Source organism: Falco peregrinus, chromosome 2 (assembly GCF_023634155.1).
Source record: "Falco peregrinus isolate bFalPer1 chromosome 2, bFalPer1.pri, whole genome shotgun sequence".
In the NCBI taxonomy this organism is placed as follows: domain Eukaryota; kingdom Metazoa; phylum Chordata; class Aves; order Falconiformes; family Falconidae; genus Falco; species Falco peregrinus.
The window spans coordinates 23,152,191-23,179,336 of NC_073722.1; the positions used below are offsets into that span (position 1 = coordinate 23,152,191).

The window sequence follows — 27,146 nt, forward strand, 5'->3', positions numbered from 1 at the left end:
TACATTTTTTCCAGAAAGCTTTATGTAAAGGCTCAGAAGCAGTAAACATTCAGCCTACTTAAAAATGGGATTCACAACAGTCTTTATACTTGCAGCCTGCAGAATTATGAATCACATGGACCAGGTTTTGACGGTTTCTTAGAAATTATTTAGTTGCTATAAGCCGTGGTGTTTGTGAGATTTATTTTCGGTTGTGTTTTGTGGTTTTTTTTTTAAAAAAAAACTAGTTCACTTCCAATATCACAATCCGTCTTGGTTAGTTATCTTCAGTGAAGCGAATATGTTTACTTGTTTGCTGCGTCTTTTCAAGTCTCATTCTTTCAGCTTTAGCGATTAACTGCAAACAGGAAAAATATTGTAGAAAAGATTAGAGGAAAATTATATTGCTACAATTTTATCTTACACTAATGAACATACTATTCACTGATTTACCAAACTTCATAAGAAGCAGCTTACCTTTGAACAGCTGAGCTAACCCATACATTTGAGAAAAAAAAATAGTTAAAAGCAGCCCCGCTATAATTCATTTCAGCATTGCCTCTGAACCGTCAAAAATAGTAAGGCACTCTTCAGCCTCTGGGCAGTGCAGCACATTTAATCCCTTCTTCCTCCCAACATGGTTGAAGACAACAAAATTACAATTTCAAAAAAATCCCAAAACACAGTCTCCCACAGCAGGTTAAAAAAGCCCCTACCCTTCTATTAGATTTGCATTGTTACTGATGTAAGAAAAACAAGGTCAGCCCATAACAAAACCACTGTATGAATATTACGTCATTTTCTACACTCAGTTAGCAAAGAAACAAAACCACTGAAATCCAGATGGGGACTATCCCTCAGGACAGGAAAACAGCACAATACATATCACAACCGTGCTGAGAATTAATCTCAAGAAATAACGGTGCAGTTTGGAGGAACACTGATGCTAGGAATCCCTGATTCAAAACCCTGTCTGACCAGGGATTTGTTTCCAGTTGCATTTTAGGGAGATTGCCTAAATTACTAGGGTACCTGGGTTAGCTGCTCCCAGTACAGAGGTAGGAGAAACACTCTTGTGGAACATAACTAACCTGGAAATTTTCAGTTTCTGTGGACTGTGTCTTCAGGCAGAAAACAAAACACTGAGAATAACATTGAAAGCATACTTGTTTTTAAAGCTCCATAATAGTAGGACATTCACAGATTCAACCACAGCACTGCAACAAAGTCATACTAATACCCAAAGCAAAGGTACAAGCTTTGTTACCGCACTGCCCCACCAAGATTCCTTATGAGCTCATGAGGTAACTGTTAAATGAGTAAGATTTAAAACAAACAAACAAAAGAACCCAAAACAAACCAACAAAACAAAACAACCACAAAAACCCAAAATGCAAGTAACAAGGCAGGCTTTTTAATCTGAACAAAAAGTGAGAAAGCAGGAAACTCCTATTAATCTAGGCACATCTGTAACATCAGTATAAAGCCACATTAATTTCTCTGATGGAGACTACTAAAACTTATTAGCTGGTGCTTAAGTAAAGGGGCACTTGCTCACCAGACAGTCCAGTAAAGAATTTGCTAAGACGTAAAAAGAGTCCCACATAAATCAAATTATTTGCTATTTATCCATATGGCTAGCCACAGCTATGTCCTGTACACATTGCATCTTGTACACAGCAGGGAAGCCCAAGGAATCCTGCTGCACTGATTAATGCCATCAGGAATTACATCCACGCAACATCAGTGCAGAGCGTATTGTTTGCTGTGCTGCAATGTAAGTACACTGCCAGCTTTACCTGTAGGTCCCCCTGCACCCCCCAGCATTTAACTTGATTGCAATCCTTCATGTGTTCTCAACAGCATCGGGCCATAAATTCTGGTAAATTACTTTCTCAACCATTCTCCAGAAGTAAAACCGATCTAAATATGTAAGAGTTACATCTACTCTCTGGTATCTGAAAAAGGGATTTAAAATGTTGAACTCTAAAAAGAAGCAATGGTGGCTCATTCGTTTAACATAAGGGATGGACAATCACAAACACTGCAAGGAAAGCTCTAATATATGAACTGCCTGGTTCATACCAGTGAATGTTTCTATACCAGCACATCAGAATTTGCAACAGGCCTCATGGATTCCCATTTTCAGCTAGTGAATCCATTATCAGCACCTTTTTTTAAGCACACCACTACGCATGTCTCCAAACAGGTACCCAGCCCCTCCTTTGTCAGCCACTTCAGAGAATCAGGGAAAGGGGCTTATTTGTGCTCTCCCCACCGGCACACAGACAGGGAACTGGTCAGTCCTGCAAGGACACAGGCCCCGAGCCCCAGGCATAATCAGGAGAGAATAGCGTGGGCTGTGCCCAGGCATTCCCACTACCCTCCTTTCCCTTACATTTTGCAAATTATTTTACCCTTCACAAATACCCTATTCTCACTTGCTCACCAAATGCCTCTCACTTCTCACCCCCACCCCCTTAAACTTCCTCCTTTCCTTCTGTGTAAGGGGGTGTTATAAGGTGTAAACTAGGTTCAGCAGCACCTCCCCCAGAAGACAAGTACCCAAATGGAAAGCTTGCAGGCACACAGGCCTTCACTTTGTGAACAGCAGACTTTAATCAGTCTGGAGACTTTAAGGCTACAAACTGAGGAATTGCTTTAGGTCTCCATAAACTGGCACTACCCTGAAGAAACATTTCTGGCAGGAAGGTTTTTAATCTGTATCACTACATCGCTAAAGTTTTTTTTATCACACAGTTGAAAAACAGATTAAAGAGGACATGGATTTGGAAAGGGGGGACCACACACTTGACAATGAACGACCAGCCATGGGGAAACTGCCAGACACTGACACCTTTTTAACTCCAAAGGATGACTAGGCATTAGCCACAAATTCTGGGGAACTTGGCATATATAGTGGTTTTGGGGCATTTAGTTTATTATAAGTACTATGCCAGAGAAAGTAAAATCTCTACCACTTTTTTTTTTTTTTTTGGGGGGGGGGGAGGGCGCGGGGGAAGGCATTAGCCAGAAACCCTCTGCTGAAGTTACCATTAACCCTTACTCTGGTGTGCCACAGGACCCACTGTAGGACAGCCAAGTAAGCCTACACTTTTTAGAACACAAGGAAAAGAGGAATCTCAAACTGCTTAGGTTACAATTAAAAGCATCTCTGTGCTCTGTTACTGTATCGTGCCTGTAATGGGATGCATCCATGCAACAATATGTTAAGTATTACTATAAATACTCAACATTGACATCAATGCAGCTATAAGAGCTTACATGAATGTAACTTTTAAGCCTACATTTAAACACTAACTGAAAAAGTATAAGATGCCGTCTTTACTATAAATATAAACCACCTAATAGGCAAATGCTCATCTTCAAAAAGAGATCTTGTAAGGGATTTAAAAACCTTTAACAGAAAAGATCTTTACAAGAAAGATATACTAATAGCATATTCAACCGCACATGTTTAATTAGAAATCATTATATTACTTTCCTCCTTCCTTTTAATGTGACCTTCAAATGAAGTCCACTTGTGAGTACTTTGGAATAAATTTCAAATAGAAGATTAAAATTAATATTAATGAACAGAAGAAGAAACTTTTTCTCATTATTAGTCTATAGTTCTGGAATGCAGGCTGTAAAAAAGTAATGGAAGGGTTAAACAGCAAGGCATTCTTTTCTTGACGTTTTGCTTAACAACGTTAGCATTTAAATAGTATTCCCGAAGCTTTGAAGTTAACACCTCCAGAGTTGCAAGGTGATGGGTAAGGGGGAGGAGCAGGAGTTTGCACCCTTGCTGCTGCTATTGTTAGGCAGAAGTGAGACGGTTTATATTTGCAAGCCTATATGAGGTATATTACTGGACAATTTACACCAGTTTGGTCAACAAATACCATTCTTCAAAAGATGAAGAACAGACACTTGAGAGCAGGACACCTACAGTCCAAACTGGCCTCAAAGGTGTCACTGGCACCTTCTGTTAAAAAAAGTAAAATACATTAAAAAAACTGAAAAAAACCTGGCAGCACTCTGTAAAAGGCTCTACAGCTGTACAGTTTTCACATTCCCTTACTGCTTATATTAAAGAATAACAGCTAAAGCCAATGCCATTTTTGTGCTTTTAAGAAAATTAAATCAGTCATTTGGGGAATTTTTTTTTGCACAGAACTAGATTCATTTGTCTATGTGATCGCTGAAAGAACATTTTGACAAACAAGACGATATATGAAAATATGCCTTGTGCAAGACAAGTTTTGAGCTGTACAATTACTGTTCCTTTAGGTCCATGTAATATTTGTCAATTGTACACGGAACAACTAGGAAATGTTCGCTATTGCGTGCATCACTGCAGCATCTAGGAAACAGTAAGTCTCAAAAGTCACCAGCAAATAACTAAGGTCAGATGATTTTGAAGTTTTGCAAGCAACAGCATAAAGATTCAGGCTAAAGCAAACTCAGAAGCCTTATCTGCAATGTTTGTGAAGTAAATCTAGCAATAAAATGTCTGTGAAATACTCTTTGGCTCCTCTCTGTCAAGTAAAGGATCTGCCTGACTTAATCAAGAACGCCTCACGCCTGGAAGGATCTTCTGGGGCAGGCATGGAGACGACAGCCTGCAAGTTCATTGCAACACTCTTGTCTACACTGTGGCCTGAGAGGCTTCCCAAGGCTGGAAGGAAACTGCACTAGATGCGAGCCAGTTTTGGTCTGGAAGCTGCACAGCTACGGATGCTCACAGCAGCAATCAGATTTTTCTGGATCAGAACACAGACACACTAGTGCATAGACTCTTGACAAAACTAGGAACACAGCCTTGCTCACCATAGCATGGAACTATGCGTTTGTGTAAATTGTGAGAAAGAGAGATTAACTCTGAAGACAACCATTTTCTCAATCATACTAGAGAATTAAGACCGCAGCACTAGACTTTTACTACACTACAGCAAATGAAAATACTTAATTTTTAAGGAGCTCATCAAGACAGAATTTTAAAGGAAATCCAGCTTACAAATTAACTTCATGCCTTTAGTCGTGGACAACTTCCTCTGATTGTCTCCATAAAGACAAGCCTTGCATTTGGCAACAGGACCAGGACAGCCAGACGTTATTTTGTGGCTGTAAAACCCTCCTGCAAAGTCAGTAGAAAGTGATTTAACTGGATTAAATAAGGACCCAAACACTAAAGTATCAAAGAAATGCAGACCTACACAGAAACAGAGTTGTATTTTCAACCATGGCTGTAAAGGGAAAAAAAAAAGTGACTTGCAGTTTACCTTCTCAGTACCCCGTTTCTTTTCTCGAGGCTGGTTAAGTTTAGCTTGTCTGTCCACTAAAATCTTCTGCCAGTAACGTTGTTCATGATCACCTTGAAAAATGAATTAACATTACAGTACATGAATAAAAGTATTAAATGCAAGTGGATGCAGTGTTTTCAGCTATGAGAAGGAATCTTTACACAGGTGAAAATACTTTTTAGGTTTCCCTAACAGGTATTTCCATCAGTCTTAAATTTCCCAGTCAGAGAAGTCACACAGCATTGCAACATCTGACCAACACCCACCAAGGTGAATAAAGAAAGGAAAAACTTAAAATCAGCTTAAAGCTGATGCCAAGGTCTCTGTCCTGTACGAGTTGGACAGGACCTGAATTGAGGGCCTATGCATTTTATTACCTCTTCAGTTACAAACCCTGGCTATCCAGTACTAAATTTTCCTGAGCAAGGAGTTTCACAAACTTAACAAGAAGAACTGAGGAAATACGCAAACATCGCTCCCTACATGTAATTAGCAGGAGCTCAGTTTCAGCTAAGGTTTCACCATAGCACTTGGAGGTCCTTTGATTTACTATGTACTCAACCTCTTCTTTATTTTAAACAAATCAAACATTAAAAAAAAAAAAATTACTGTAAGAATGACTGTGATTGTTTTGTTTCATCAAAACCATTGTCAGAAGCAAACTCTGGGAACTTAATGGGCAGTTGGGAATATTTAAACGTGGAGGGCAATATGAGAGGAAATAAATTTGCAGGTTTTTTCAGAAGCTGTTTTGCAGTAAGAAGCAGTTTGCCACCGTTTCTTCTAGTCTGTGCTATAACTATCATGACGGGAATTATGTGATGTAATGTTGTACAGTCTCATGGGAAATCCTCAGTTACAGGAAAGTTTCCAAGTGATCTTGGAAAAGATTCCCACAGAAGTTATGGAATAATTCTAAGAACCGATTTTGAACACATTTTAACAGATTTATTTATTCATTCAACCACAGTAACACCTACTAAACATTATCACAGATGCTTACTATATTGTCAGATGAAAATCTGAGGACATTTAGTCAAAGTCAAGTCCTAAAAAGTAAAATATTACTGGGAAAGCTCTAGTCCCTGCAGTAGGGAGCATTAAAGGTTCTTTCTCTCTCACCTCTGCCACCAAGAGAAGCTGAAATCCTTACCGTGAGTCACTCCTGCGTTCTTTAGAAGCCTTTCCATTCTCATTTCAATGAACCAGTTAGAGAAAAAAATAATCTTAAAACTATGAATGGAATGCTCCTACAATGTAGTACTTACTCCTAATCTACTACTACACTCTTCTATATGAGGATACAAAATGAGAGAAAAATACACACTACACACAGAGCACAGAGCTGTAAAATGGCATATTTCAAGTTGCTTCTGGATCTCTGGAACACAGAACACTCTGGAGACATACCTATCTCCAAATGACATTAGCAGCATTCAGTGAGTCTCAAACTTCAATTAACTTTGAGATTATCATGAAGGTTAATTCTTCCATTATTCTCTTCCTTCTGCAATCCTTAATCGACATTTACAGGGGTTAACATTCCTGCATGCATGGTATGGGGCCCTATGTGAGGATCTGTGCAGGAGTGTGTTAAAATATTTAAATCCACAGATGAAGAGAATCTCACCTAGACCATTTTACCTGTTCTTTCACACATTTAGGATTTTTAGTGTATGTCTAGAATGTAAAAGTTTTATGAATACAGTAACAAAGTTTGAGAGACTTCCCTTCTCCCTGCTTCTTCAGCCCCTCACTTCCATAAAGAGGTTTCTCTAAACTTGGAAGACTAGTCCAATCTAATGCAAGATATGAATGTAGAACACAGAGTAATTTCAGAAAAAAAAAAACAAACAACGAAACAAACAACCCAAAAACCAACCCACACATTAGGATGCTGTTCCAACACCAGTCAGTAAAATTCGTGTAAATACAATCTTAAAAAGGTATACTTTGGCATAAGTTACTCAATTTCCTGAAAAAAAAGGAAGATTATTTAGAAGGCAAGTGCTAAAACCTCTGTAAGTGTACCCATGCTGTTAGATCCTTGCCCTGTTATTTCACATGTAAGTTCAGTATTTTCAAGAAAATCTTAATTTAAAGTTCTTTGGTATCATCAGAATGTTGTATTCATAAAGCTGAAATGTGAATTAAATTCTACAGTTCATTGCCACTAAAAGCAACATTAAAAAGTTAATCTCAAAACAACACAACTAACCTGATAAAAAAGCAAAATATTTTCTGCAGAACAGTGGCATAAAACCCCATTTTGCTACTTTGTAAGAATAATAAATAATAAATAATTTTGGTGTTTGTAAAATAAGCAAAATAAGACGACTCACGGGAAAAAAAATAAAAGCAGTCTTTTCTGCAACCAAGACATCTAAACATACTCCTAAAGCTACCTTGCGACAGAATCCATCTCATTGCACTTAAAGTCTTCTCTCATACTAGCATTAAAAAAAGAAGTCTTACCAGTAAGAACTTCGAATTTCCAGTTGTTTTTGATCTGTATTTCTTTGTATGATCTCATGACAATCTGGGCATCTTCAGGAGTGTTGAAACGGACATGACATTCTGTGTCTCCCTCCAGCATGTCAACATAAGCAACGTCAGCCAGCACTGCCAAAGCATCCTATCAAAGCATGTGAGATAACACAGACCATAAACAGACTTTAAAAAATAGAATATCAAGAGAGTGAGTTTTTGACCATTCAATTTGTAGGTCACTGATATTTTCAAAAAAATGAAACAAAAGCCAGTAAATGAACTTTTACATTTAATCAATGAATCTCTTGTGAAATACTTTTGAATATATCTTCCTGAGAAGGTTATAACTGAATTCTGATTTATGACTCTACAACATCTGTTTATCTTTCATCCTGCCCTCCAAGAACAATTCAAAGCAGTAAATCCTGAAGTTGCTATTTTTTTTACGTAAGAATAACTTTACTAATGGAGCACCAGTAATTACCTATTTATTTAAATACCGTATCTGCATGGACTTTTTTTTTTTTTAGAATTATTTGTGTACTATAACACTGATATATGCCAGTCCAACAGAAAAGTAATTTCATTCTATGCACAAAATATATAAAAGCAAGCTCATTCACTGCAGATTATGTGAAATGAGTAGTAGTAAACCAACCCTTCCTATCTTTATGAAATGACCTCTGCCTGAAAATTTTCGCTGACAGCTGAAGGAGGAAGAGTCACACATTCTCTTTCAGATGAAGTACTTCACTTGTAATACCTGCTGTTAGGGAAATTAACTGCCACCACACATTCCTAGTCAATTTTTTTCACAGCAGGCAGCTCAAGGAAGATGCCTCTATTCAAGAATTGCACATTGGTTTTAACCCTCCACTACCAAGGACAGCCTTAAAACAAAACAAAAATTAAGTGCCAATACTGTTAAGATCATTTGAGAGCCAACCAAAGCTGTTTTTAACTCTTAATTCTGGTACCCCAAAGTCATGCTTACATGGAAACAGCAACGACCCAAACAGTGTACTGGAATTGGCAAATGTTACAATCTCTGACAAGCATCTTAAAAGCAAAATAAAAAAAGCAGTGAAGAAATCAACCCATCAAAATTATAATAAAATTGGCCTGTAAAGACCTTTTCAGTGTGCAGAAGTAATTAAGCCTGCCACAGAATCAGAAATCAATTCTGGAAGTTTATCAAGAGAAAAATCCTAGATGCATTGCCTTGTGGCAGTGTTTGCTCTAACTGTGACAGTCCAGAACACAGAAGAAACAAGATTTTGTCAAAGAGTTGCACCTTCCATAAAAGCAACTAGTATGGCCAGAAAAATCCAGTAAGCATTGAGAGTAGTTTGCAGCTTCCACTGCTGACCCAAAAAAGAACTGCTGCACTACAACGATTATTGCTTCTTCCAACTACAGTTGTATTCTGCAATTGCATGTCTCTAAAAACGCTGCTTCATTTGTATGGTAACACTTTGTAAGCTATTTTGCTTATCTACTTATTATGGGAACCAAAGACATGATCAATAATGACAAAGGCCAACCTAACCTTTCATAAAGTGTGTCTTCCCTGAAACACTTCCCTAAAACTAAACCAAAAGCATAACTAGGAATACCTGGATTTTCAGCTGTTGTGGGAACAGTAAGCTTACCCCCCAAGCACAATACGTTGTGACACGAACTTCACACTGTAAGATAGATGTATGCTACAGTCAATTGGGCCCTCAAACTTTAACAGTGACAACTACTACATTCTCTCAGTGCCTCCAGCACTCAGACAACTGACTACAAATATACCCAGGCAGATAAGACTGATTAAATTGAAACCCTATCATCAGTTTGTTTTCAGTGAGAGAGATGGTCTCTCATCTTGCTTAGATTCATGCACACACTAAACTTCACAGACTTGCAAGGAGCCAGTGACTTCAAATGCACTACATTATAAATAAATACAGTTTGCCAAGTCCTCTCAGAACTCACATTTTGAACTAAACCCTCACTGTCCTAAGTAATCTGAATATTTATTCCAACATGAGTTTAAGTTGTTAGAATTCCAGTTGTTAATTCACCCAACTGGTGAATATCTGGAAAAAGCTAATTATTTCCTTTAGAAAGCTTAATATTTTCATTTCAAAAGGATGCACATTAAAACTGCTATTTTCCTTAAAAGAGAGTATTTTAACACGTGTTACTTTCATATCAAGACAAGAAACCAAACCTATCTGAAACACTTTTTTTAAAAATTGAGAAAAAAGAGCACTTGCCATAGAGGAGGAAAAAAAAAAGAAATGAGTGAATGAATTACTGGACAAGATCTACTGCTGTCACTCTCACTGAGATGGAGTTTCTGTAATTGTAATTTTTTTACTAAAAAACAAGACATTTTTTCTCATGCAGAGAGCATTTTCTTGCCCTCAAATTCCTCTTAAGGGTAAAAACTCCAATATACTTCTACAGATTTCTTTACCTGGATTGTGCCAGAATGACTGGCGCAATGACAAATACAGAGCAGTACACCCCACTTTGTCTTCAAAGTCTCTTTTTAAACTGGAAAGAACGACTCACCCTCTAGAGCATTATTTTCATTATAAACTTGACATTGCTCAAAGCACTCTAAAGGCTGATTTTTGCTTTGAAACACCCTCTTTACCCTATTTTGCCGTTGTAAAATCTGCCATTAACAGGTACTAGAGAAGAATCTGGACACAGCTAGTGCCCAAACAAATTAAAAAAAACAAAAGAAAATCTGTAAGACTTGTTTAAATGGTATTCCATATTCAAACATTTGTGGGGCACTGCAAGAGGAAAGGCTAACAGCTACCCTGAGGTTACAAAGGCATTACCTTGATCTGCTTCCTGCCCGGCAGGGGCTCAGCGCTAACGATCTTCACAATTACTCCGCTGACGAACTGAGGCCCCATTGTGTTAGCCTTGGCTGGAGGGGCAGAATCTCCACTGCTGGCTGTTCCATTTAAAAACAGGTGAAAAATAAGAAAGTTTTTTACATACATTAGTTTGATAAACGAAAGGTGCTATGAAAGCACATAAGCAACATGATGTACACATGAAACGAACCAAGGGGCATCAAATATTGTTCGGCCGTTTTGGTTTTGTTTTTTTATCTAGGGTCATGACTTTAAAAGGCAAAGTCAATGTAAGTGGTGGTGGGTGGTGGTGGGGGAAGCAAACAGCTCCAAGTAAGGAATCTTAAAGAAGTTTTCACAGCCTACAGGATCATCTTATAACAATATTTTATATTCTATTGACTACAGTTAATAGTTGAACCGTCAGATCTAAACCGATTAAAAATCAGCAGACAGGTACTGAAATGTCAGTTTTGAAGTTAGTGAAGTAAAGAGGATCCAGAGCAAAAAACTAACTCTGAAAAATGCAGAAATTTAACTAAGAGGGCATATTTACAAAGCTACTTTTAACCATAAAGCCCGTAAAAAAATAGCTTGCAATTGGGTTTGAATGACTTGACTTAAATTATTTTTCAAATCACTGCAGGTATAGTTAAGACTAAGCAAATCATGTCCAAATTACATCACCAAAAAAGCTCAATCCTGACCACTCTCTCTGAATCTTTTATAACTACGATTCTCTTAAAAGCTCCTTGAACTTAAAAAGTGCTACTGGAATAGGCTGAAATGACTTGTTTAGTCTTTACTTACAAAATTCCTTAGTCCCCATCTATCTAAATGAAGGCGGGGTTGCTTTCAACAGTATTTTGCATTCAGAGAAAGGACCAGCATTATGAAAAATAAAACCATTTTGCAGTGTTTCTGGAGGACCAGAGCCTAAAAATCACGTTTGCGTACTAGAATCATGAATGAAAAACGCAAAAAACATCACAAACAGGATTACATTTGTTATTTTGAGACTGAGACTTTTTCTGTGCACAAGATTCTGTTTCCATCTCTCCCACAGGCTCAGGTTTGATTTGAGACATTGTTTTCTTTAAGGAGGCCATACTGGCTTTTTGAAGGGCCAAATATTCTTGCTTCAAATCCATCCACTCGGTCCTATAAGCAGCAACACAGGCACAGGATGTCAGTTGTAAACAAGAAAACAGTGTTTAGAAAGTCAATGATAACTTAAGACAAAACAGTTTACAAATAGCTTAAGCTGAACTTGGTGAGCAGTGTCTTACCATCTTCCTGCACTTACACCAAATAAAGCCTTGCCACTACCTGCATTTTTATTATTTAGCTTTAGCTTTTCATATTCTAGGCAAGTTCTAACAAGATCAAGCTATTATGTGAATAAAGTTACTCCCAAATTCGGTTTATGTATTCAGAGGGCATACAGAACAGCTTGGCAAACTGTGTTTTCTGCTAAAATTACACGGAGAATAGGTACTAAATTAAGAGTTAATTCAGAGACAGTGAACTCTTCATTCACTGAATTAGTTCAGTGAACCCACTCCTGCTACTATTTTAAGAATCAGTCACTTATTTTCTAGCGAAATCATTGATGGAAAATCAACAACTGGTTAAACTTGCCAAAAACCTAGCAAGACAAGAACATTCCTTACTATTCAAATGCATTTTGGTTAAAAAATACCACCACATGGAAGCAATTTATATATTTACATACATTTAACATGGAGATGTTTCTGCAAACAGCTAGAGCTTTGCTCCAAAGAAACACAATGCCTATAGTGCCACTGTGAGAATGACTCATTGTTACCCTAATCTGTGCTATCAAACAAGCTGATAGAGGATTTTTAAAGAGGAGGATATCTTGTGGTAATGGTTTTAGCTGTTAACATTGACAACTGTATACTTCAAAAAAGCATCCAGACTCACCCAGGATCATACATTCTCAACAGAGCAAAGACATTAAAATAACAAAAGACCCACGTAATGATTCTTCGAGATAAAAAGGCAACACCATTCCATAGGAAGGTATGGTATAAATACAAGCTCAAGGAGGTACTTGTTAACTTGAGTCGAAGGAAGAGGAGACCATGTGGAATGAGAGTCGGGCAAGTATTTGCAATGTCTTATGCTTCTTTAAAACTTTTGTATCCCCTGCCCTTTAGTACAGTTAACTAAAATTTAATTTAACTATTTGATGCAGCAGTCTCAAAATCTCGGCAGAAGGGGACAATCTTCGTTGATAACTACCGCTTTTTGTGGACCCCTTTTACTTTAACATGGAGGTGCTTTCTGTGATTTAAAAAAAGTAAGTGCTTCCATGTTTTAGTAGAGGTGAATCTTGATCGCAATACTGAAGTACCATCCAGGATTTTACTTCGGTTGCAGCTAGATTTTTACATCCGGAAAAGAAGAATTTTGCCCATAAGCTGATGGAAGGCATGCTTCTCCAACAAGATCCAACAAGTTTTACCGAACAAGATGAATTTTTTCAGTGCCCTGCATGTTCTAAATTTGAAGTATTTTTTTTTCAATTTTGAAGGACTCCCTTCGCTTTAACATGGAGGTACCTGCTGCCTAAAAAAGTAAGTGCTTCCATGTTTCAGTGGCGGTGGATCCTGATTTTTTTTGAACACATTACTAGAAACTGCTACAGTTCAAAGAAGCCTACTTACAGTATTACACCTGTGTTATCATAATTCTGTGTATGCCTTGTTTTTGATTTCTGGTTTTGTGTATTTTGTTACCATTTGTCTCCCCTTAAGGACCTCCACAACTTAAATGTGGATGTACTTGCTTTGTTCCTCAATAGTAAGTGCTTCCATGTTTTGGTGATGGTGGATCCTTTTTTCTCAACTTAACACTTTGTAATCAAAAAAATCTGAAACAAAAGATGTATTTGCACTGCACACGTGGCCTCCACAAGTTAAAACGTACACAGTTGCATCACTGAGCACAAGATGGCAAAGAAATGGCAAGGACCCCCTCTACTTTAACATGGAGGTACTTGCTGGATGACTAAAAAAGTAAGTGCTTCCATGTTTTAGTTGTGGTGACTCCTAAGACCCCAACAGAGACGTGAATATTTCAACTTTGCTGCACTTTTTGTTCCCCGTTACTTCAAAGAAACCAGGTGTGATTTACAGTTACTGGTACTTGATTAACCTTCAGCTACAGGCTAATACTGTTGCTAACATGCAACTCTGTTGCTCAAAACCTGGAATTGCACTTTAGCAATGGTGATGGACTGTAAGACAAAACAATGATTTAAAAAGTCTTGATTTAAATTCTTGAAAATCTGAAACATTTTGAAACCATTGTATATGACTATAATAAACTCAAGATTTTTTGACCTGGGGGGAGAAGTTTGCTGTAACTGAATTCATGTAACTGCACTCTTTTAACACAAACTCGACACAAACACCTTAAATAAAGCAGCAAGACTAAAAATGTTCTGAATGCCTAAGTCTTTTGCAGAAAAGACATAGGTGACTAGCTTGCAAAAAATGAAGGACAAATGGGCAAAATTGTACTGCAAGACTCTTGCAGCCTAAAAGCCAAGCAAGCTGAGCCCACCCAGCCTGCCTAATCTGTGGATCAATCAAATGTAACAAGCTGGGATCGTTAGTGGGACAGTAAAAATTCATTACTGAAAAATAAGCTAGCCCACCCACCTACCCAATACTTGAGAAACTGCCTGCAGTTTGCTCAGAAACTGGACGGTCAAATGCTCTCCTATATATACAAATACAACACTCCCCCACGCATTAGCCACCCCATAAGCTAGTCAGTTATGTTACATAACCTACTTGGAGAGTACTCTGAGCGGAATGACTTCTTCACCCATTTTGTGTCTTTCTTTGTGTTTTTTCTTGTGTTTCCTTTTAGATTTTGAAAGGGATGTGTCCTTTTTATCTTTGTCATCTTCTGCAGAAACGTCTACATTAAAAAAAGTCCAAAAGTAAATAAATAAATGTTAATGATCTAATTGATAAAAATATATGGGTAATGTATAAAATGCAGCCTGAAAGTAAATATCGCTATGCCATATCAAGAAAAAAATGCTGCCTATTTCTAGGTTATTTGCTCAACTACCTTGATTTTTTTGAACCCGAATGTGATTTAAACGCAGCTTTTAATCCCATCAATTAGCTTTTTTTTTCCTTATATAAGGAAACTGGGAATCAAGTTGTCCAGATTTCTATACTGTCACCATTTGCCTAGCCTGACCATTTAATGCATACTTTGCTTAAGTGAGGCTCTTTTTTCAGAGTTAAAAAGTTTCTGCCCTATTCTCCATGTAACTTATCTCCTTGGAATGACTCATTCCCAGGTTTAAATTTAACTGCAGGGAACACTACATATTCCTTAACTGACCTTGTTGTGCCTCCACCTTATCAACCATTTTTCACTTACTGACCCAAGCAGAACAAAGTTTTCAGTCTTTCAAAGACAGAAATTTTAATCTTTCACCAGTGCTTTTACAGTGTAATAAACCTACTGGCCGCCAAAAAGGGCAGTTCACTAATGCATCTGTATCACACAGATTGCACTTCTTACATATTTTTTGCAACCCTCTTTCTTTGTTACCTCCTAGCATATCAAGGTTCCTATTTATTTAACTTGGGTAGCTACAAATACAATTTTAATTGCAAATAATGTGATTTTTTTTTTAACCCAAGCTTTTATCCTTATTTAGACTTCTCCCTCATTACTAAGCCTACCATTTGTCATCTGTAAGGGATATGTGTGCCATTTAATTCATGCATATAAATAATACTAAAAAGAGATGCAAGAAACCTTACCGTTGGAATCTTTCGGGGCTTCTGATTCTTCCTTTACAGGACCTACTTCATCCTTCTGAACAGTCGTCTTTACTTTTGGAGTTGATGTCTCACCATCTCCAGAGCTGGTTCTTTTTCTCTTCCCTGGCCTGCTTTCCCAAGGTACCTCTGAGCTTTCTGTTCTGTCCCATTTTCTTTTCTCTCTCTTTGAGGGCTGCCTGTGAGTCTCAGTTCCTTCCATTTCTGAACACTCTGATGAAGTCCTATGTCTTTTAGACTTGGGTACTTGCTCTGTTGAAGTATTAGTGTTTGATTCCTTTGTCTCTACAGCTGCCTGTGCGCTGCTCTCTTTCTTGACTTTGGATTTCTTTTTTTTCTTCTTTTTCTTCTCTTCTGCATTAAAAATTACAATATTTAAAACTGCCAATGATTAAAAAGTAGATAGTGACCTAAGTAAACAATCACAGTATCACGCGTCATGATAATCTGGGATGTTAAACGAAATGCCTGTCTCTGCCATCTCTAACTACAGAAGAGATGCAATACTTTGTCCCGAATTTCTTCCTAGGCATTTTAAGCAGAGGAGGAAAAAACCGCCATAGATAAGACTCTCGGTCTCACAAAGTGACCTCTGGGTCACAAGGGCAGCTTGACTACAGGATTCCTGAAGTACTTTACTCTCAAACTAAAAAGAAATGAGCTAGACTTTGCTTGTCCTTAACAAATGCAGATTTTGTTATGTCATCCCTTATTTCTCTTTGAGAAGAGATATCTTCCTCATTACAGGCAAACAAAGACAAGAAAATAAAAAAAAAGACTGCCAATTTGAATTCTGAGAATAAAAGGAGATACTCTCCCAATGAACTATGTAATGAACAACTATTTCCCTACTAAAGAACATTAACTTAACCAATCTGAAAAAAAACAAACTATTTTCAATACTATCTGCTTGCTTCTAAGTTGCAACAGGCAGGATGCAGTATGAAGCAATACAGAGCATCTTAAGTGGGGTTAGGTTAAAACATGGTTCAAAAAGCAGGCTGCTTCTTAGTAACTATTAAACCAAAAAAATCATAGTTACTGATGAAACAAAGAATGATAGTGAGGAATGCAACATATGATTCTTCATCATTATCCTTATGAAGAAACTGGGAAGATGTCTGGGAAATCAGAAACAAGGAAAAATGTTTCAGTGATTAAAGTTGTAAAATTCTGTGATGCTCTCTGAGTTATAGTAGATTGTATTTATTGGAAACATGCTTAACTGTGAATCTGAGATTATTTTCTCAGAAATACCCTCCAGGGTTTTTTGAGTAATTATGAATCATGTAAAGTCGAATTGTAAATATACTGTGAAAAGTTAATTCTGCTATAGACTGCTCTGCTCACATAGCAAGAGTTGCAAAGAGGAAGAAAAGCAAAACTCCACCATTTTTGTACTTCTCTCACAGCAAGTTTCAGCTGAGAACACTGCAAGGTTTGCTCTGAAACACTGATCACTGTCAGCTAATCACAAACCCATCTGAACACAGCACTACCATTTTAAATATAATTTTGCTCTTGCCTGTATATTTCCCTTCAATACTAAGTATTTTTAGAACAATCTATCAGATTTGATTTTTGCTAATACTAAATGCTTAGATAATGATTTATTGTGCAGTCTGAAAGCTGCTCTGCCAGCCTAACAATGACTAATGGTGGCAGATGAAAAGAAATTAAGGTGCTTTATCAAGCAGGAAAACAAAAAGGCAGAAGTTTACTGTATTTTAGGTTTACACACTTTCATTCTTAAGCCTACACTGGCCAATCAGCAATGTGCCTTTTTACAGAGTTTTTAAGAAACATGAAATAAGACTGCATTAACACAGCAGTTCAAAATTCTCTCTTCAGAAGCTGAGGCACAAAACGTAACTTCATCACACTTACCTACTACACTGCTGTTACTTGTATTCAGGGCAGGAACAGGCTTATTCTTTACTGTTTTGGGGAAAATCCCCGGTTTTCGTGGTGCTTCTTCTGGTGGATTATTCAAAAACTTAAAAAAAAAAAAAAAAAGTAGCAGCAATTTCAAGTCCCCACACCACTACTAAAAAAAGCACATTTTCTTTTTTTGAAGAATTTCCATCAAAGTTCAGATCAACAGTCCTACATTCACTGAAGAAAGACACAGTCCCTCCTCAGGACTCGAGAGGCATAAATTGTTCTTTCAGTGGTGTGGGTTTTGTGGGTTTATTGGGGTTTACTTTTTAAATGATTCATATTATTAGTGTGATATCTTTAAACATGTTAACATTGTGATACAGATGTTTTCTGACTTTCAAATCACATTTAAATACAGAAAATTAGGTAAGATCATGCCTGTCTGATGAAATTTAATAGCCATTGTACTGTTGCACACACACACACAGATCTCTCTTTCTGCAGAGAATGCCAAAAGTGGCTGACAAACTATTCCAAAAAATACCCACGATGCTTCTACTAAGTCTACTAAGGTTACTAACAGAATTACACTTTTAAAGAACTGTGGAATTGATTGGAGGTCTGGGGGTAGTAAACAGGAAAATAAATCCTGCTAAGTTAAGTTTTTAAATTATGATATTTTAAGAATTCAGTAGATGAACTAGTAAAGATAACACCACAACACAAAGTGACAATCACGAAGAATGTTAACAGACCAGAAGCACCATTACTCACCTCAATAGCTTTCTCTGCTTGCTCTTTAGTTTCAAATTCAACAAAAGCAAATCCCTTTGGATCACCACTTGTTTTATACCGGGGTATACTGACATAAACGACATTACCACACTTTCCAAATACCCGCTCAATCCAACTGTGATTGACATTTTTGGGAAGCAGCTCCTAAAAACAAGAAAAAAAAGAAAGAAATGTCATTTTCTCAATACTATGTTACTATTGTATTGGATAGTTTGCTCTATCACCCAATTAAAAAGCTGTCACAACAAAATGCATCCAAGTTTGGGGCGACAATGCTGAGAAACTTTATTTCAGCAAGCATTCCTGTTGAGAGGTCATAGTATTCAGTTAGCTAATTAATTAATCCAACATAGGAATCTTTCACCTACTCCGTAGTGAAACAAAGCTTACCAACAGTTGGACTGCTTCTGCTCCCCCCCACTGCTACACACCAGTCCTTTAACATAACTTAACATTTCTGTAATTGCAGTTTGAAGAGCAGACAACTCATACACTGGTCTTCAAAAACAAAAAACCCCACCCTTTTTGGTAGCAGCAAGGTAAGAGGTTGCTACACATTCTCTAAATAAGATCTCTATGAATTCAGTAACCTACAAAACCACACCAGTTATCTATTTTGGTCTTACAGAATAACTTAATATTAAAAACCATTTAGCTATGTACTTTAGCTACGAATAGACTATGTGGCTCATTAAATTTAGAATATCTTTTCCAAAAATTATACGGAACACCTCAAATATTTTGTCTAAGCAGTCCCTTTAATCATGTTGGGGAAATACTATGCCTGGCACATTTTACTTAAAAAACCCCCAAACTAATAACCTTTCCTGGGCTTTTGTTAAAGAATATAATGATCGGAGTAATCCAGCTTCTCTTTACTTGAATGGGCTGGCATTTTGGTCAGGATTATTATGTATCCTCATCACAGAAAGCTTAGTGCCTGTTTGAAATTACTAATTCAGCTGCTAAACAGCTACAGGTATATACCTAAATTGACATTAGTCATGAAAAACTTTCTTTACAGAGAATGGGAATTCCACATTGGCTTCAATTCTATTAAAAAAAAAACAGCATAGAATTTTAAATAAGTGACAGTTCAACCATCAGATCTCTTTCCATGCTACCACTTAAGTGGCTTAACAATATGATAATAAACTGTTTGACACATTTGAAATGTCATGTTGGGATGGGAAGTTTTTCCAGCAGCAGAGCTATTTTCATTTCAATTAATGAATCATTTCATTATCAAGGTAGCGACAGGACAGTGTGCTATTGGGAAGATTCTTTTTTTTTTTTTTTAAGTCTCAAATAAGACTAGCTCATTTAGGTAAATTCTGCCTTTAAAAGGATGATGTTTGTGTGTTACAAAACCAAAGGCACTTGCAGTAACAGCATTATTTAACAGATCGTACTTTCTAAAGTACCCCTGATGATCTTGCAAACTCTGCCAGATCTTGTTTGATAAAACTAATATTATTATTATAAAGGTTTGACTACATTAATATAATTTGTAAATATTTTTTGGTACCAGTGCTGGTCCTCTAATGGCATTAACTAGAAAAGCCCAGTGAAAAGCAGTAATAGCTAAATGAAAGTGTGTTTTTTCTTACAGCATGTGAAGCAGCTATTTGCTCAGCGTTTACTTATTTAAACTGGTACAAGACATCAGTGTACCAAAATAATCCCTTTCTTGCATGGCCACTGCCAGCGCTCACCTGCCTTTACTTAATTTATTTTCCTTACGTACACTGCACAAGCAACAGCAACCAGCCACCTGCCCACTTTCTCCCTGTGTTAAGAAGAATACTGATGCACAAGTACACTTCCGATAAAAAAAAATATTTATTGTACATTAACCCCACTCCATGGGCCTTAGCATTACAAGTTCAGTAGACCTATAATGCATTTCCCTCCTTCGCACTGTCGCCCCCTTTCGGTTAAAAAAAAAAGACAATAAAATTCTATTAGCTTTTATAATTTATGTAAAAGTTTCTTGTAGATGTTCTCAAAGAAAATCTACCTTCTAATTCTGGTAAAACTATGTGGCCGCTTTATATTGGTTTTATTGCTTTTAATAACAGTAAATAAGACTACGCAATTAGATTGTCAGACAACACAGAGCAGGTTTTGCATTCTTAAGGAATTAAAAGCAACGAAGTTAGTTTCCACAGTTAGAAGTAAGGCACTCTGCCAGACACGAGGTGTATACAAGTAAAACCTTACCACATAGACTGTACGACTATCCACATCCTTTGGTTGCTCACCCAGTGGCTGGCGTCTTCTGATCCTAGTTCCTTCTAAATCCAACTGAAAGTAATAAGAAATAAACAAGCATTTTCCATAAGTTATCACCTACTTCGGTACCCTTGTCATTATTACTCCAGCATCAGAACTACAAAAGTAAAATATTAAATACCTCTACAACAGATGAACTTTTAACTGCTCGAGCTATCAATTTTCCATCGGTAGTCAATTTTTTCATTTTATTGAAAGAAACAAGAAGCGATATGTCAACATCTAGGGATTAAAAAAAAAAAGTGCAAATGATGAAATCATGGTACTCTAGAAAGCATTAGTTATGTGTTCTAATCGAACATTAATGCTCTGCTAGTATTTTTGTGAGACAATCTGCAAGTCATAAGTGCAGTATGCAACTATGCTGCCAAGGATTTACAGAAAACTTTTGCTGTAAAAATTAAAGCTTCAAGGAAACCCACATTTAGTTGTCTTTTGTGCTAACCCTTATCAAAGGAATTTTGTTCTTTTACCTCCCCACTGATAACTATTGTCTTTGCAAAGAAAGGAAGAAAACCCCCTTTCTGATGTAGTTTTACAATACAAAACCAATTTGCATTGAAAACATGCCTCTCCAAGTACCCAATAAGTGTTTAGCCCAGTCTTCCCAACACAAAAGAGTCCCTGGTTGCACTTCAGTTGCCATGAGTCATGCTGCTTGACAGAAGACTATGCAGTATTAGTTTTAATAAAAAAAGTTACAAGATATCCGAGCTCTAGTATCTTCAGAAAACGTAGGGTAAATCTTATCCCTCTGAAGGCTGTGTTTTTAAACTTTGCTTGAAGTTCAATATAATTGAGGACTATAACAAGCAATTAGAAGGTACACTTTTCACACAATGCAACTGAACGAATGATTTATACTTCAAATAAATATGGAATCCTTAAGAAAACAAAAATAAGTACACACTTTTGGAAATTGCTATTTTTTTTTCTGATGGAAAATGGCCATCTCTTTTTACAGACATACCATACTAGAGGTATGTCTAGAGTTCATCCAGCATAACACAGTTAACTGAACAATTATATGGATAGACTGCATTTACCACACATGTACTGTTTTTAAAAGCAAAAGCATACTAGTCACTGCAGCTCACGTGTAAATTAAATTTCTCCAGAAACTGGCAGTTTCAGAACCAAGCTCAATTTCCTACTCTGAAGTCAGATCAACCATGTCAAAAATCGTCTAAAGGAAAGAGACCCACAGTAGCCCTACATGCAAATACACCATTTCTCACACACCAAAGTTGTGCAGAAAACACAAAACCCCAGTATCTTTAACCACAAATCCAAGTGATGTTTTAATTTCTGCATATATGTAACCTACAAGTAAAGTACTGTACCTCCAAGGGCAAAATGACCCGTTTGTTTGCTTACTCTTAAAATTATACAGTTCAAAAGACAAAATTGTGTCTCCCTGTCATTTCTACTCTGGTAGATGCCTGAAACTTATGGTTAATAGTAAAAGAAAGGAAAAGAGAAACACGAAATACAATTTCTAAAAACTGGTACCAAGCTCTGCTTCCTGAGGTGCTAATCCTAATGCTGGCGTCCAGCATGAAATTACTGTCTTCCCCAGGAGTGGACATGCACTTCAAAACAACTTGTAACTGTCACCAGCAACACAGTGAAGAAGAAAGCAAAACTTTCTATCTATTGAAATATACTGAATATAAACTTACAGCCATCTCTGGACTTTTCTATTTGTTCTCGGAGAAATCTGTCTTTATGGAGATTAACATCACCAAACCAGAAATCCACTTGTTTTGCTATATCTGCAAGCACCTGTTTAACCCTCGACCTCTTCTTTTTTTCTCTCTCCTTTTTCTGTTCAGTGCTTTCTTCTTCCATGGCTTTGTCTCTTGCAGTTTCAGTCTCCATTCCTGTCATTCTGTCAAGTTGAATACAACCTTTGAGAAAAATCAAAATATTCTTATTTCAAGGAGTAAACGTTCTTGTTTTATTTTTTATTAAATACTTCATGCATCCCCTGTGAGACTACATGCCATTCATTATTTTACCATATTGTAGCATAGAAAATGTAGAAAAAAGCATAGAGATCATGAGGAACATTAGGTCACACAATAACTGCAGTGAAGACTAAGCTGGAATTCATGCCTCATGGAACATAGTAGTGCCCTTTAGCCACAGAGATTCACTGGAGGTAAGGTGGTACCAAACCGCACGCTTTTCTTTTAAAATTCGTACAATCGTGTTAATTCAGAATGCCTAATGAACAGTCTGCCCTCTGCATTAGATTTCTAATATCAGCTTTCAAACTTCAGCAGCAGTCATAGGATTCATAGTTCCAATTGCTTTTGCAAGTTATCAGACAAGCAGTGCTATTAAAAAAAAATATATACATATATATATACACACACACCTAAGTGAATTCTTTAAGGCACTTGTGCAGGTCACAAATTGTGTTAGTAATACATAACTTCCCTGTTAACAGAAAAGCAAGCTATTTGCTAAAGAGAGCCTACAAAAAACTAAATCTAAAAAGCATACAATTTCCTTCCTCATCAACACATTGTCTCAGACTTGAAAAAAAGTCAGAAAATTTGTTCTCCACCCCCTGTATCTCCCAGTACAAACCATTAGAAAGAAAACACAAAAACCCCAGAGAACTATACACTTCAGAAATTACCCTTTTCTACAGAAGGCAAAGCGGGGTGGGGGGGAAAGGTGGATTATATAGACGAATTCTGTAAAGGCTGGCCAAAGAACCATGCTCAGCAAGCATATATCCTAAATCCAATGGCTGCAAACAGGTTACACTGACACACATACAGCAGCTGAAGAGCTTGTCGCAAAAATTTATGGTAAAATCTCTAAATGAGAAGCAGATATTAATCCTTGTAAAGACATAGCTGACATACATAGCAGGTCTGATAATAGTAAGTTTGGTTTTTAAAATTGTCTTTGTTATGTCAAAAATGCAAACCACTATTAATTGCCAAGGCCCTACCAAAGCACAGTAATTAAAAAAATCTTCCAATCCTGCCTTTTAATATGTTCTAGCACAGTTTTACTCACAAGTCCCTGTAGCAATCAGTATGTGCTACCCTTAAAAGAGATTTTTTTCCTTTCTTTGATTAGGGTTCTTCCATCAGCTGTCACTGATTTTAATGGCAAACCCAAGTTGTTAGTACCTCAGAATCAGGACCCTAGAATTTAGGGACTAACTCAACAGAAGTGACTTAAATGTACAGGTTTACCTTGAAAAATATAAAACCTTTTCAACGCATCAATTCGTCTTTATTTGTACACATTTCCGTTCAGTGTAGCCAGTCAGTCCTCCTTGAAAACTGTCAGTCACCACAATACCTCATTTTACATGAGCAAAACAAAGCAATACTGCCAAAAGCAGACAGCTTCTCGAAAATGAAATTAACACAAAAATTAAAGTAATTAATGTAGCAATCATCATATGAAAGACTTCTCAGCTCTCTGCCAAGGTAACATCGAAAGAATTGCGATGTGCAGTCATGAGAGAGGAAGCCCACCTCTACAAGAGGATGACAAAAATGGAAATGGTCTTCAAATTATTGTGCAAATCAGGCTTTCTTAGCCGGATATCAGTTTCTCTCCCTGCTGTGAGCTGACCACTCAAGACAGCCAAAGGTCAACAACTACCTTCAACAGATAAGCCAGGTAAAACTCGCAACTGCAGCAGAAGTTCAGGCTCCATTCAAGCCCTTCAGCAGGGTACTGATATCAATAATCAGCAGAACAATATGCTACTTAGCTGAGGGTTATAGTGAGTTGCACCACTAAAAGTAAAGGATCATTATGGGATACTTTTAGTGGCTGAACAGCATTAAATGACCACACTGACATATAATAGCTGTGGCTTATGTAAAGTAAAGCTATATTTTAAGCAGCCATCTCAGTGTTGCACACATTTTGAGCCACTTAGCCTTGAAGCTTCCTTCCCAGGAGAAAGGTTCTCATTCAAGCTTAAGAAAAACAGTTGCAAGCTGTATTCTGGGCTTCCCCCCCACCTCTCACTTTGTGTTACTTGCTTTAAAGATGAAGCGTTGGGAACATTACTTTGGAGGAGCTTGGAAATACAGAGTCAGAGAAACTGTCAGCTATGAATCTATCATTAGAATCTGTACACAATCTTACATTTAGTACTGAAATGCTCATTCCTGAGACAACACTAAATTAAAACTCAAGATTTAAGAAAATACTGTTTTTAAGTAACCATGTCAATAACTCATAGTGTTTGCTTTTTCAGTTGTTTTTTCCTTAATTTGTAATCACTCTTGCAAATCTCAACTCATCAATGAAAGCTGCAATGCCAAGGCATAAGACAGTCTGTATTTTTGAATTGTCAGCTCTTACACCGCCAGCCTCGCAACTGCAAGCACCATTCTGATAAACAACTAAAATCAGCGGAAAGCAAAACCTGGGTCAAAACCACTCTCTTAAAGCAAAACAGCTGACATGTCTTAGCTTTCCTCAAATGAAGTAAAATCACAGTGCCTCTATGTGAAACCAGGAAAAAGGGGGACAATTAAGCAGGGGGAGGGAACCCTAAGAAAGCAAAGATAATTTAAATTAAATAATGCAGGTTCACGCAATCTATAGTATCTATACTCTTTAAAAGGTAAACTTTAACACATTGTACACAGCCAAGCTCCCAAACCAACTTCTACTGTTAAAAAGATCTAGAAAAACATAACCAAATTTAACTGTAAGCTAGGCTCTGGAAGAAACAGGGTTCCAGCTATAAAATATCCTTTATTCTTTGATATTAAGCATTGGTGCAAATGCTTGCTTGCTTGCTTTGGACTTTTTAAATAGCAAAATGGGGCAATGTATGGGAGAAAGAATCATTCAAAATACTTTTTACACTATGAAAATTATTCCATACGGTCAATGGCAACACATCCTCTCCTAGACATTTACTCCAAAATGAAGGCAAGTATTTAGCAAACCTGAAACTACTTTCAAAGACACATTCTGTACTCCACCTTGGGTATTCTTACTCTAATATTTACACAGGCAAAGCTGCAGAAGTTTAAGTTCCTATCCTGCCTTGTAACTTCACTCTGTGGAAAGCAAGCATAGAAAAGACAGAGGTTAATACATGGGGACCAGCACAATTTTCTCAACCTAAAAGCAGACAACCTCCTGCATTTTACCCATTTTAATCAACGAAACCAATACATTTTAAATCTACATTTAAGGCATTCATGAGATGCTATGAAACTTGCGTGCTCACAAACAGAAAACATTTTGCTTCCACTTGACAGTGGTGAGTATTAAGGCTGTTTCCAGACATAGGACTGACACAGTGAGGTCTGCCTGCCGTGGTTACCCTTTCCTGTTTTGTTTAATCACAGAAAGTGATTTTTTTAATAAAATGTAAGCTTGCAGTACCAGACTATGATTAGATGGATTCAGCTATATGAATCAATGGTTTGCTGACACCAAAGAGCAGCCCAGCTCTCTCATCTTAGTTGCTGCACAGTCTTCCTATAGCAATATCTCATTTTCTGGTAAACCAGTTCAACTCTGACCTGAGAAGTTGCCATTTTCTGGTCCTCTCCTGCTGGATGAATAAGGTAAACCAACTCAATAAGGAGCTGAATAAGCAGCAGAGGTGATGAAGGAAGCAGCAGGAATATGCACTTGGGAGCAGGATGGGAGGGGTACAAAAGCAAGACATTCTGCTGCCTATTAGCAGCTGCACTCAGACTGTCCCAGAAGCACTGCACAACTGTGGGAGAACATCTTCTTTACACTTCGAAGGGGAAACGCAGAATGCGAAACAGATTTTTCTAACCTCGACTTAACCTTTGCCAGCCCAACAACTAGCCAAATGTCTGTTCCCCAGAAGGCTGCCCACCATACATTTTGCCAGCCGCACCAGTACTGACCACTGCAGGTTTCAGTACTGCCGCTGCCATTGCTTATGGACCTTGCATACAGAAAATAGCAAAATAAGCACACATCGGCGGGCCCAAAGCCAGCCCCTCCCCACGTCTCCCCTCAGCACGGGACCCGCCCCTCCCCACACGAGGCGGCAGGTCATGCGCCGTGCGAAGGCAGCCCAGCCAGCACCGCCGCCTTTGCTTCACCTGAGGCAAAGTCACCACAGAGCCCCCGGGAGGCGCCGAGGGACAGGGGCGGTTAGAAAGCCTGAGGGAGGCGCCACACGCACCGGGAGAAGCGGGCACCGGGAGGGAGGGAGGGAGGGAGGGAAGGATGCCCAGGAGACGGGCACAGGGGGGCGCTGAGGGCCGCCGCAGGTGACGAGGCACGAGTGGCGCTCCCCGTCGGGCACCCACAAGGGAACGACGCTGCCCTGACCGCACCGTTCCCGCCCTCCGCCTGATGGGCGCGACCCGCCGCCCCAGCACGCGCAGCCCCCTCAGCCCAACGGCCGCCGCGGCGCATGCGCCCGGGTGTGGGGGGTGTGTGTGTATCTGTCTGTGCCACTGTGTGGCGGGGGGTCCGCAGCGCCCCCTGCCTGCGCCGCCGCCGCCGCACACGCCTGCCCCCCACCTCGTCCCACTGACCTGCCGCCGCGCCCGGAGGGACTCACCAAGCGACGTCACCGCAGGGACACCGGGCCCAGCCGTCCGCGCCCGCCTCTCGCAGCGGGGCCCTGCCCCCGCCCCCTCCCGCCGCCGCCGTCGTCGTCGTCACTCGCTGCGCGACACACGGCCCCTGAAGCG

The 27,146-nt window shown here is 38.4% G+C and overlaps 1 protein-coding gene across 4 annotated transcripts; it reads right to left on the reverse strand.

The window, feature by feature from the left end:
- LARP7 (La ribonucleoprotein 7, transcriptional regulator) lies at positions 1 to 27,109 on the reverse strand. Of its 4 annotated transcripts, XR_008745566.1 has the most exons (14): positions 27,014 to 27,109; positions 22,134 to 22,361; positions 20,573 to 20,673; positions 20,380 to 20,463; positions 18,136 to 18,300; positions 17,368 to 17,476; positions 15,463 to 15,834; positions 14,467 to 14,596; positions 11,643 to 11,800; positions 10,619 to 10,737; positions 7,761 to 7,920; positions 5,265 to 5,356; positions 5,000 to 5,119; positions 1 to 337 (listed from the first exon to the last, which is right to left on the reverse strand). XR_008745566.1 is itself a non-coding variant. In XM_055794310.1 (13 exons), the coding sequence occupies exons 2-13, from the start codon at positions 22,339 to 22,341 to the stop codon at positions 257 to 259; spliced, it is 1,779 nt and encodes a 592-aa protein (XP_055650285.1). In that variant the 5' UTR covers positions 22,342 to 22,361; positions 27,014 to 27,109; the 3' UTR covers positions 1 to 256. The 4 variants fall into 4 exon arrangements, 3 of the variants coding, with proteins under 3 accessions (XP_055650285.1, XP_055650286.1, XP_055650288.1); XM_055794310.1 differs by lacking the exon at positions 5,000 to 5,119; XM_055794311.1 differs by lacking the exon at positions 5,000 to 5,119 and having other exon boundaries at positions 26,988 to 27,087.
- Between the last annotated feature and the right edge of the window lie 37 nt (positions 27,110 to 27,146).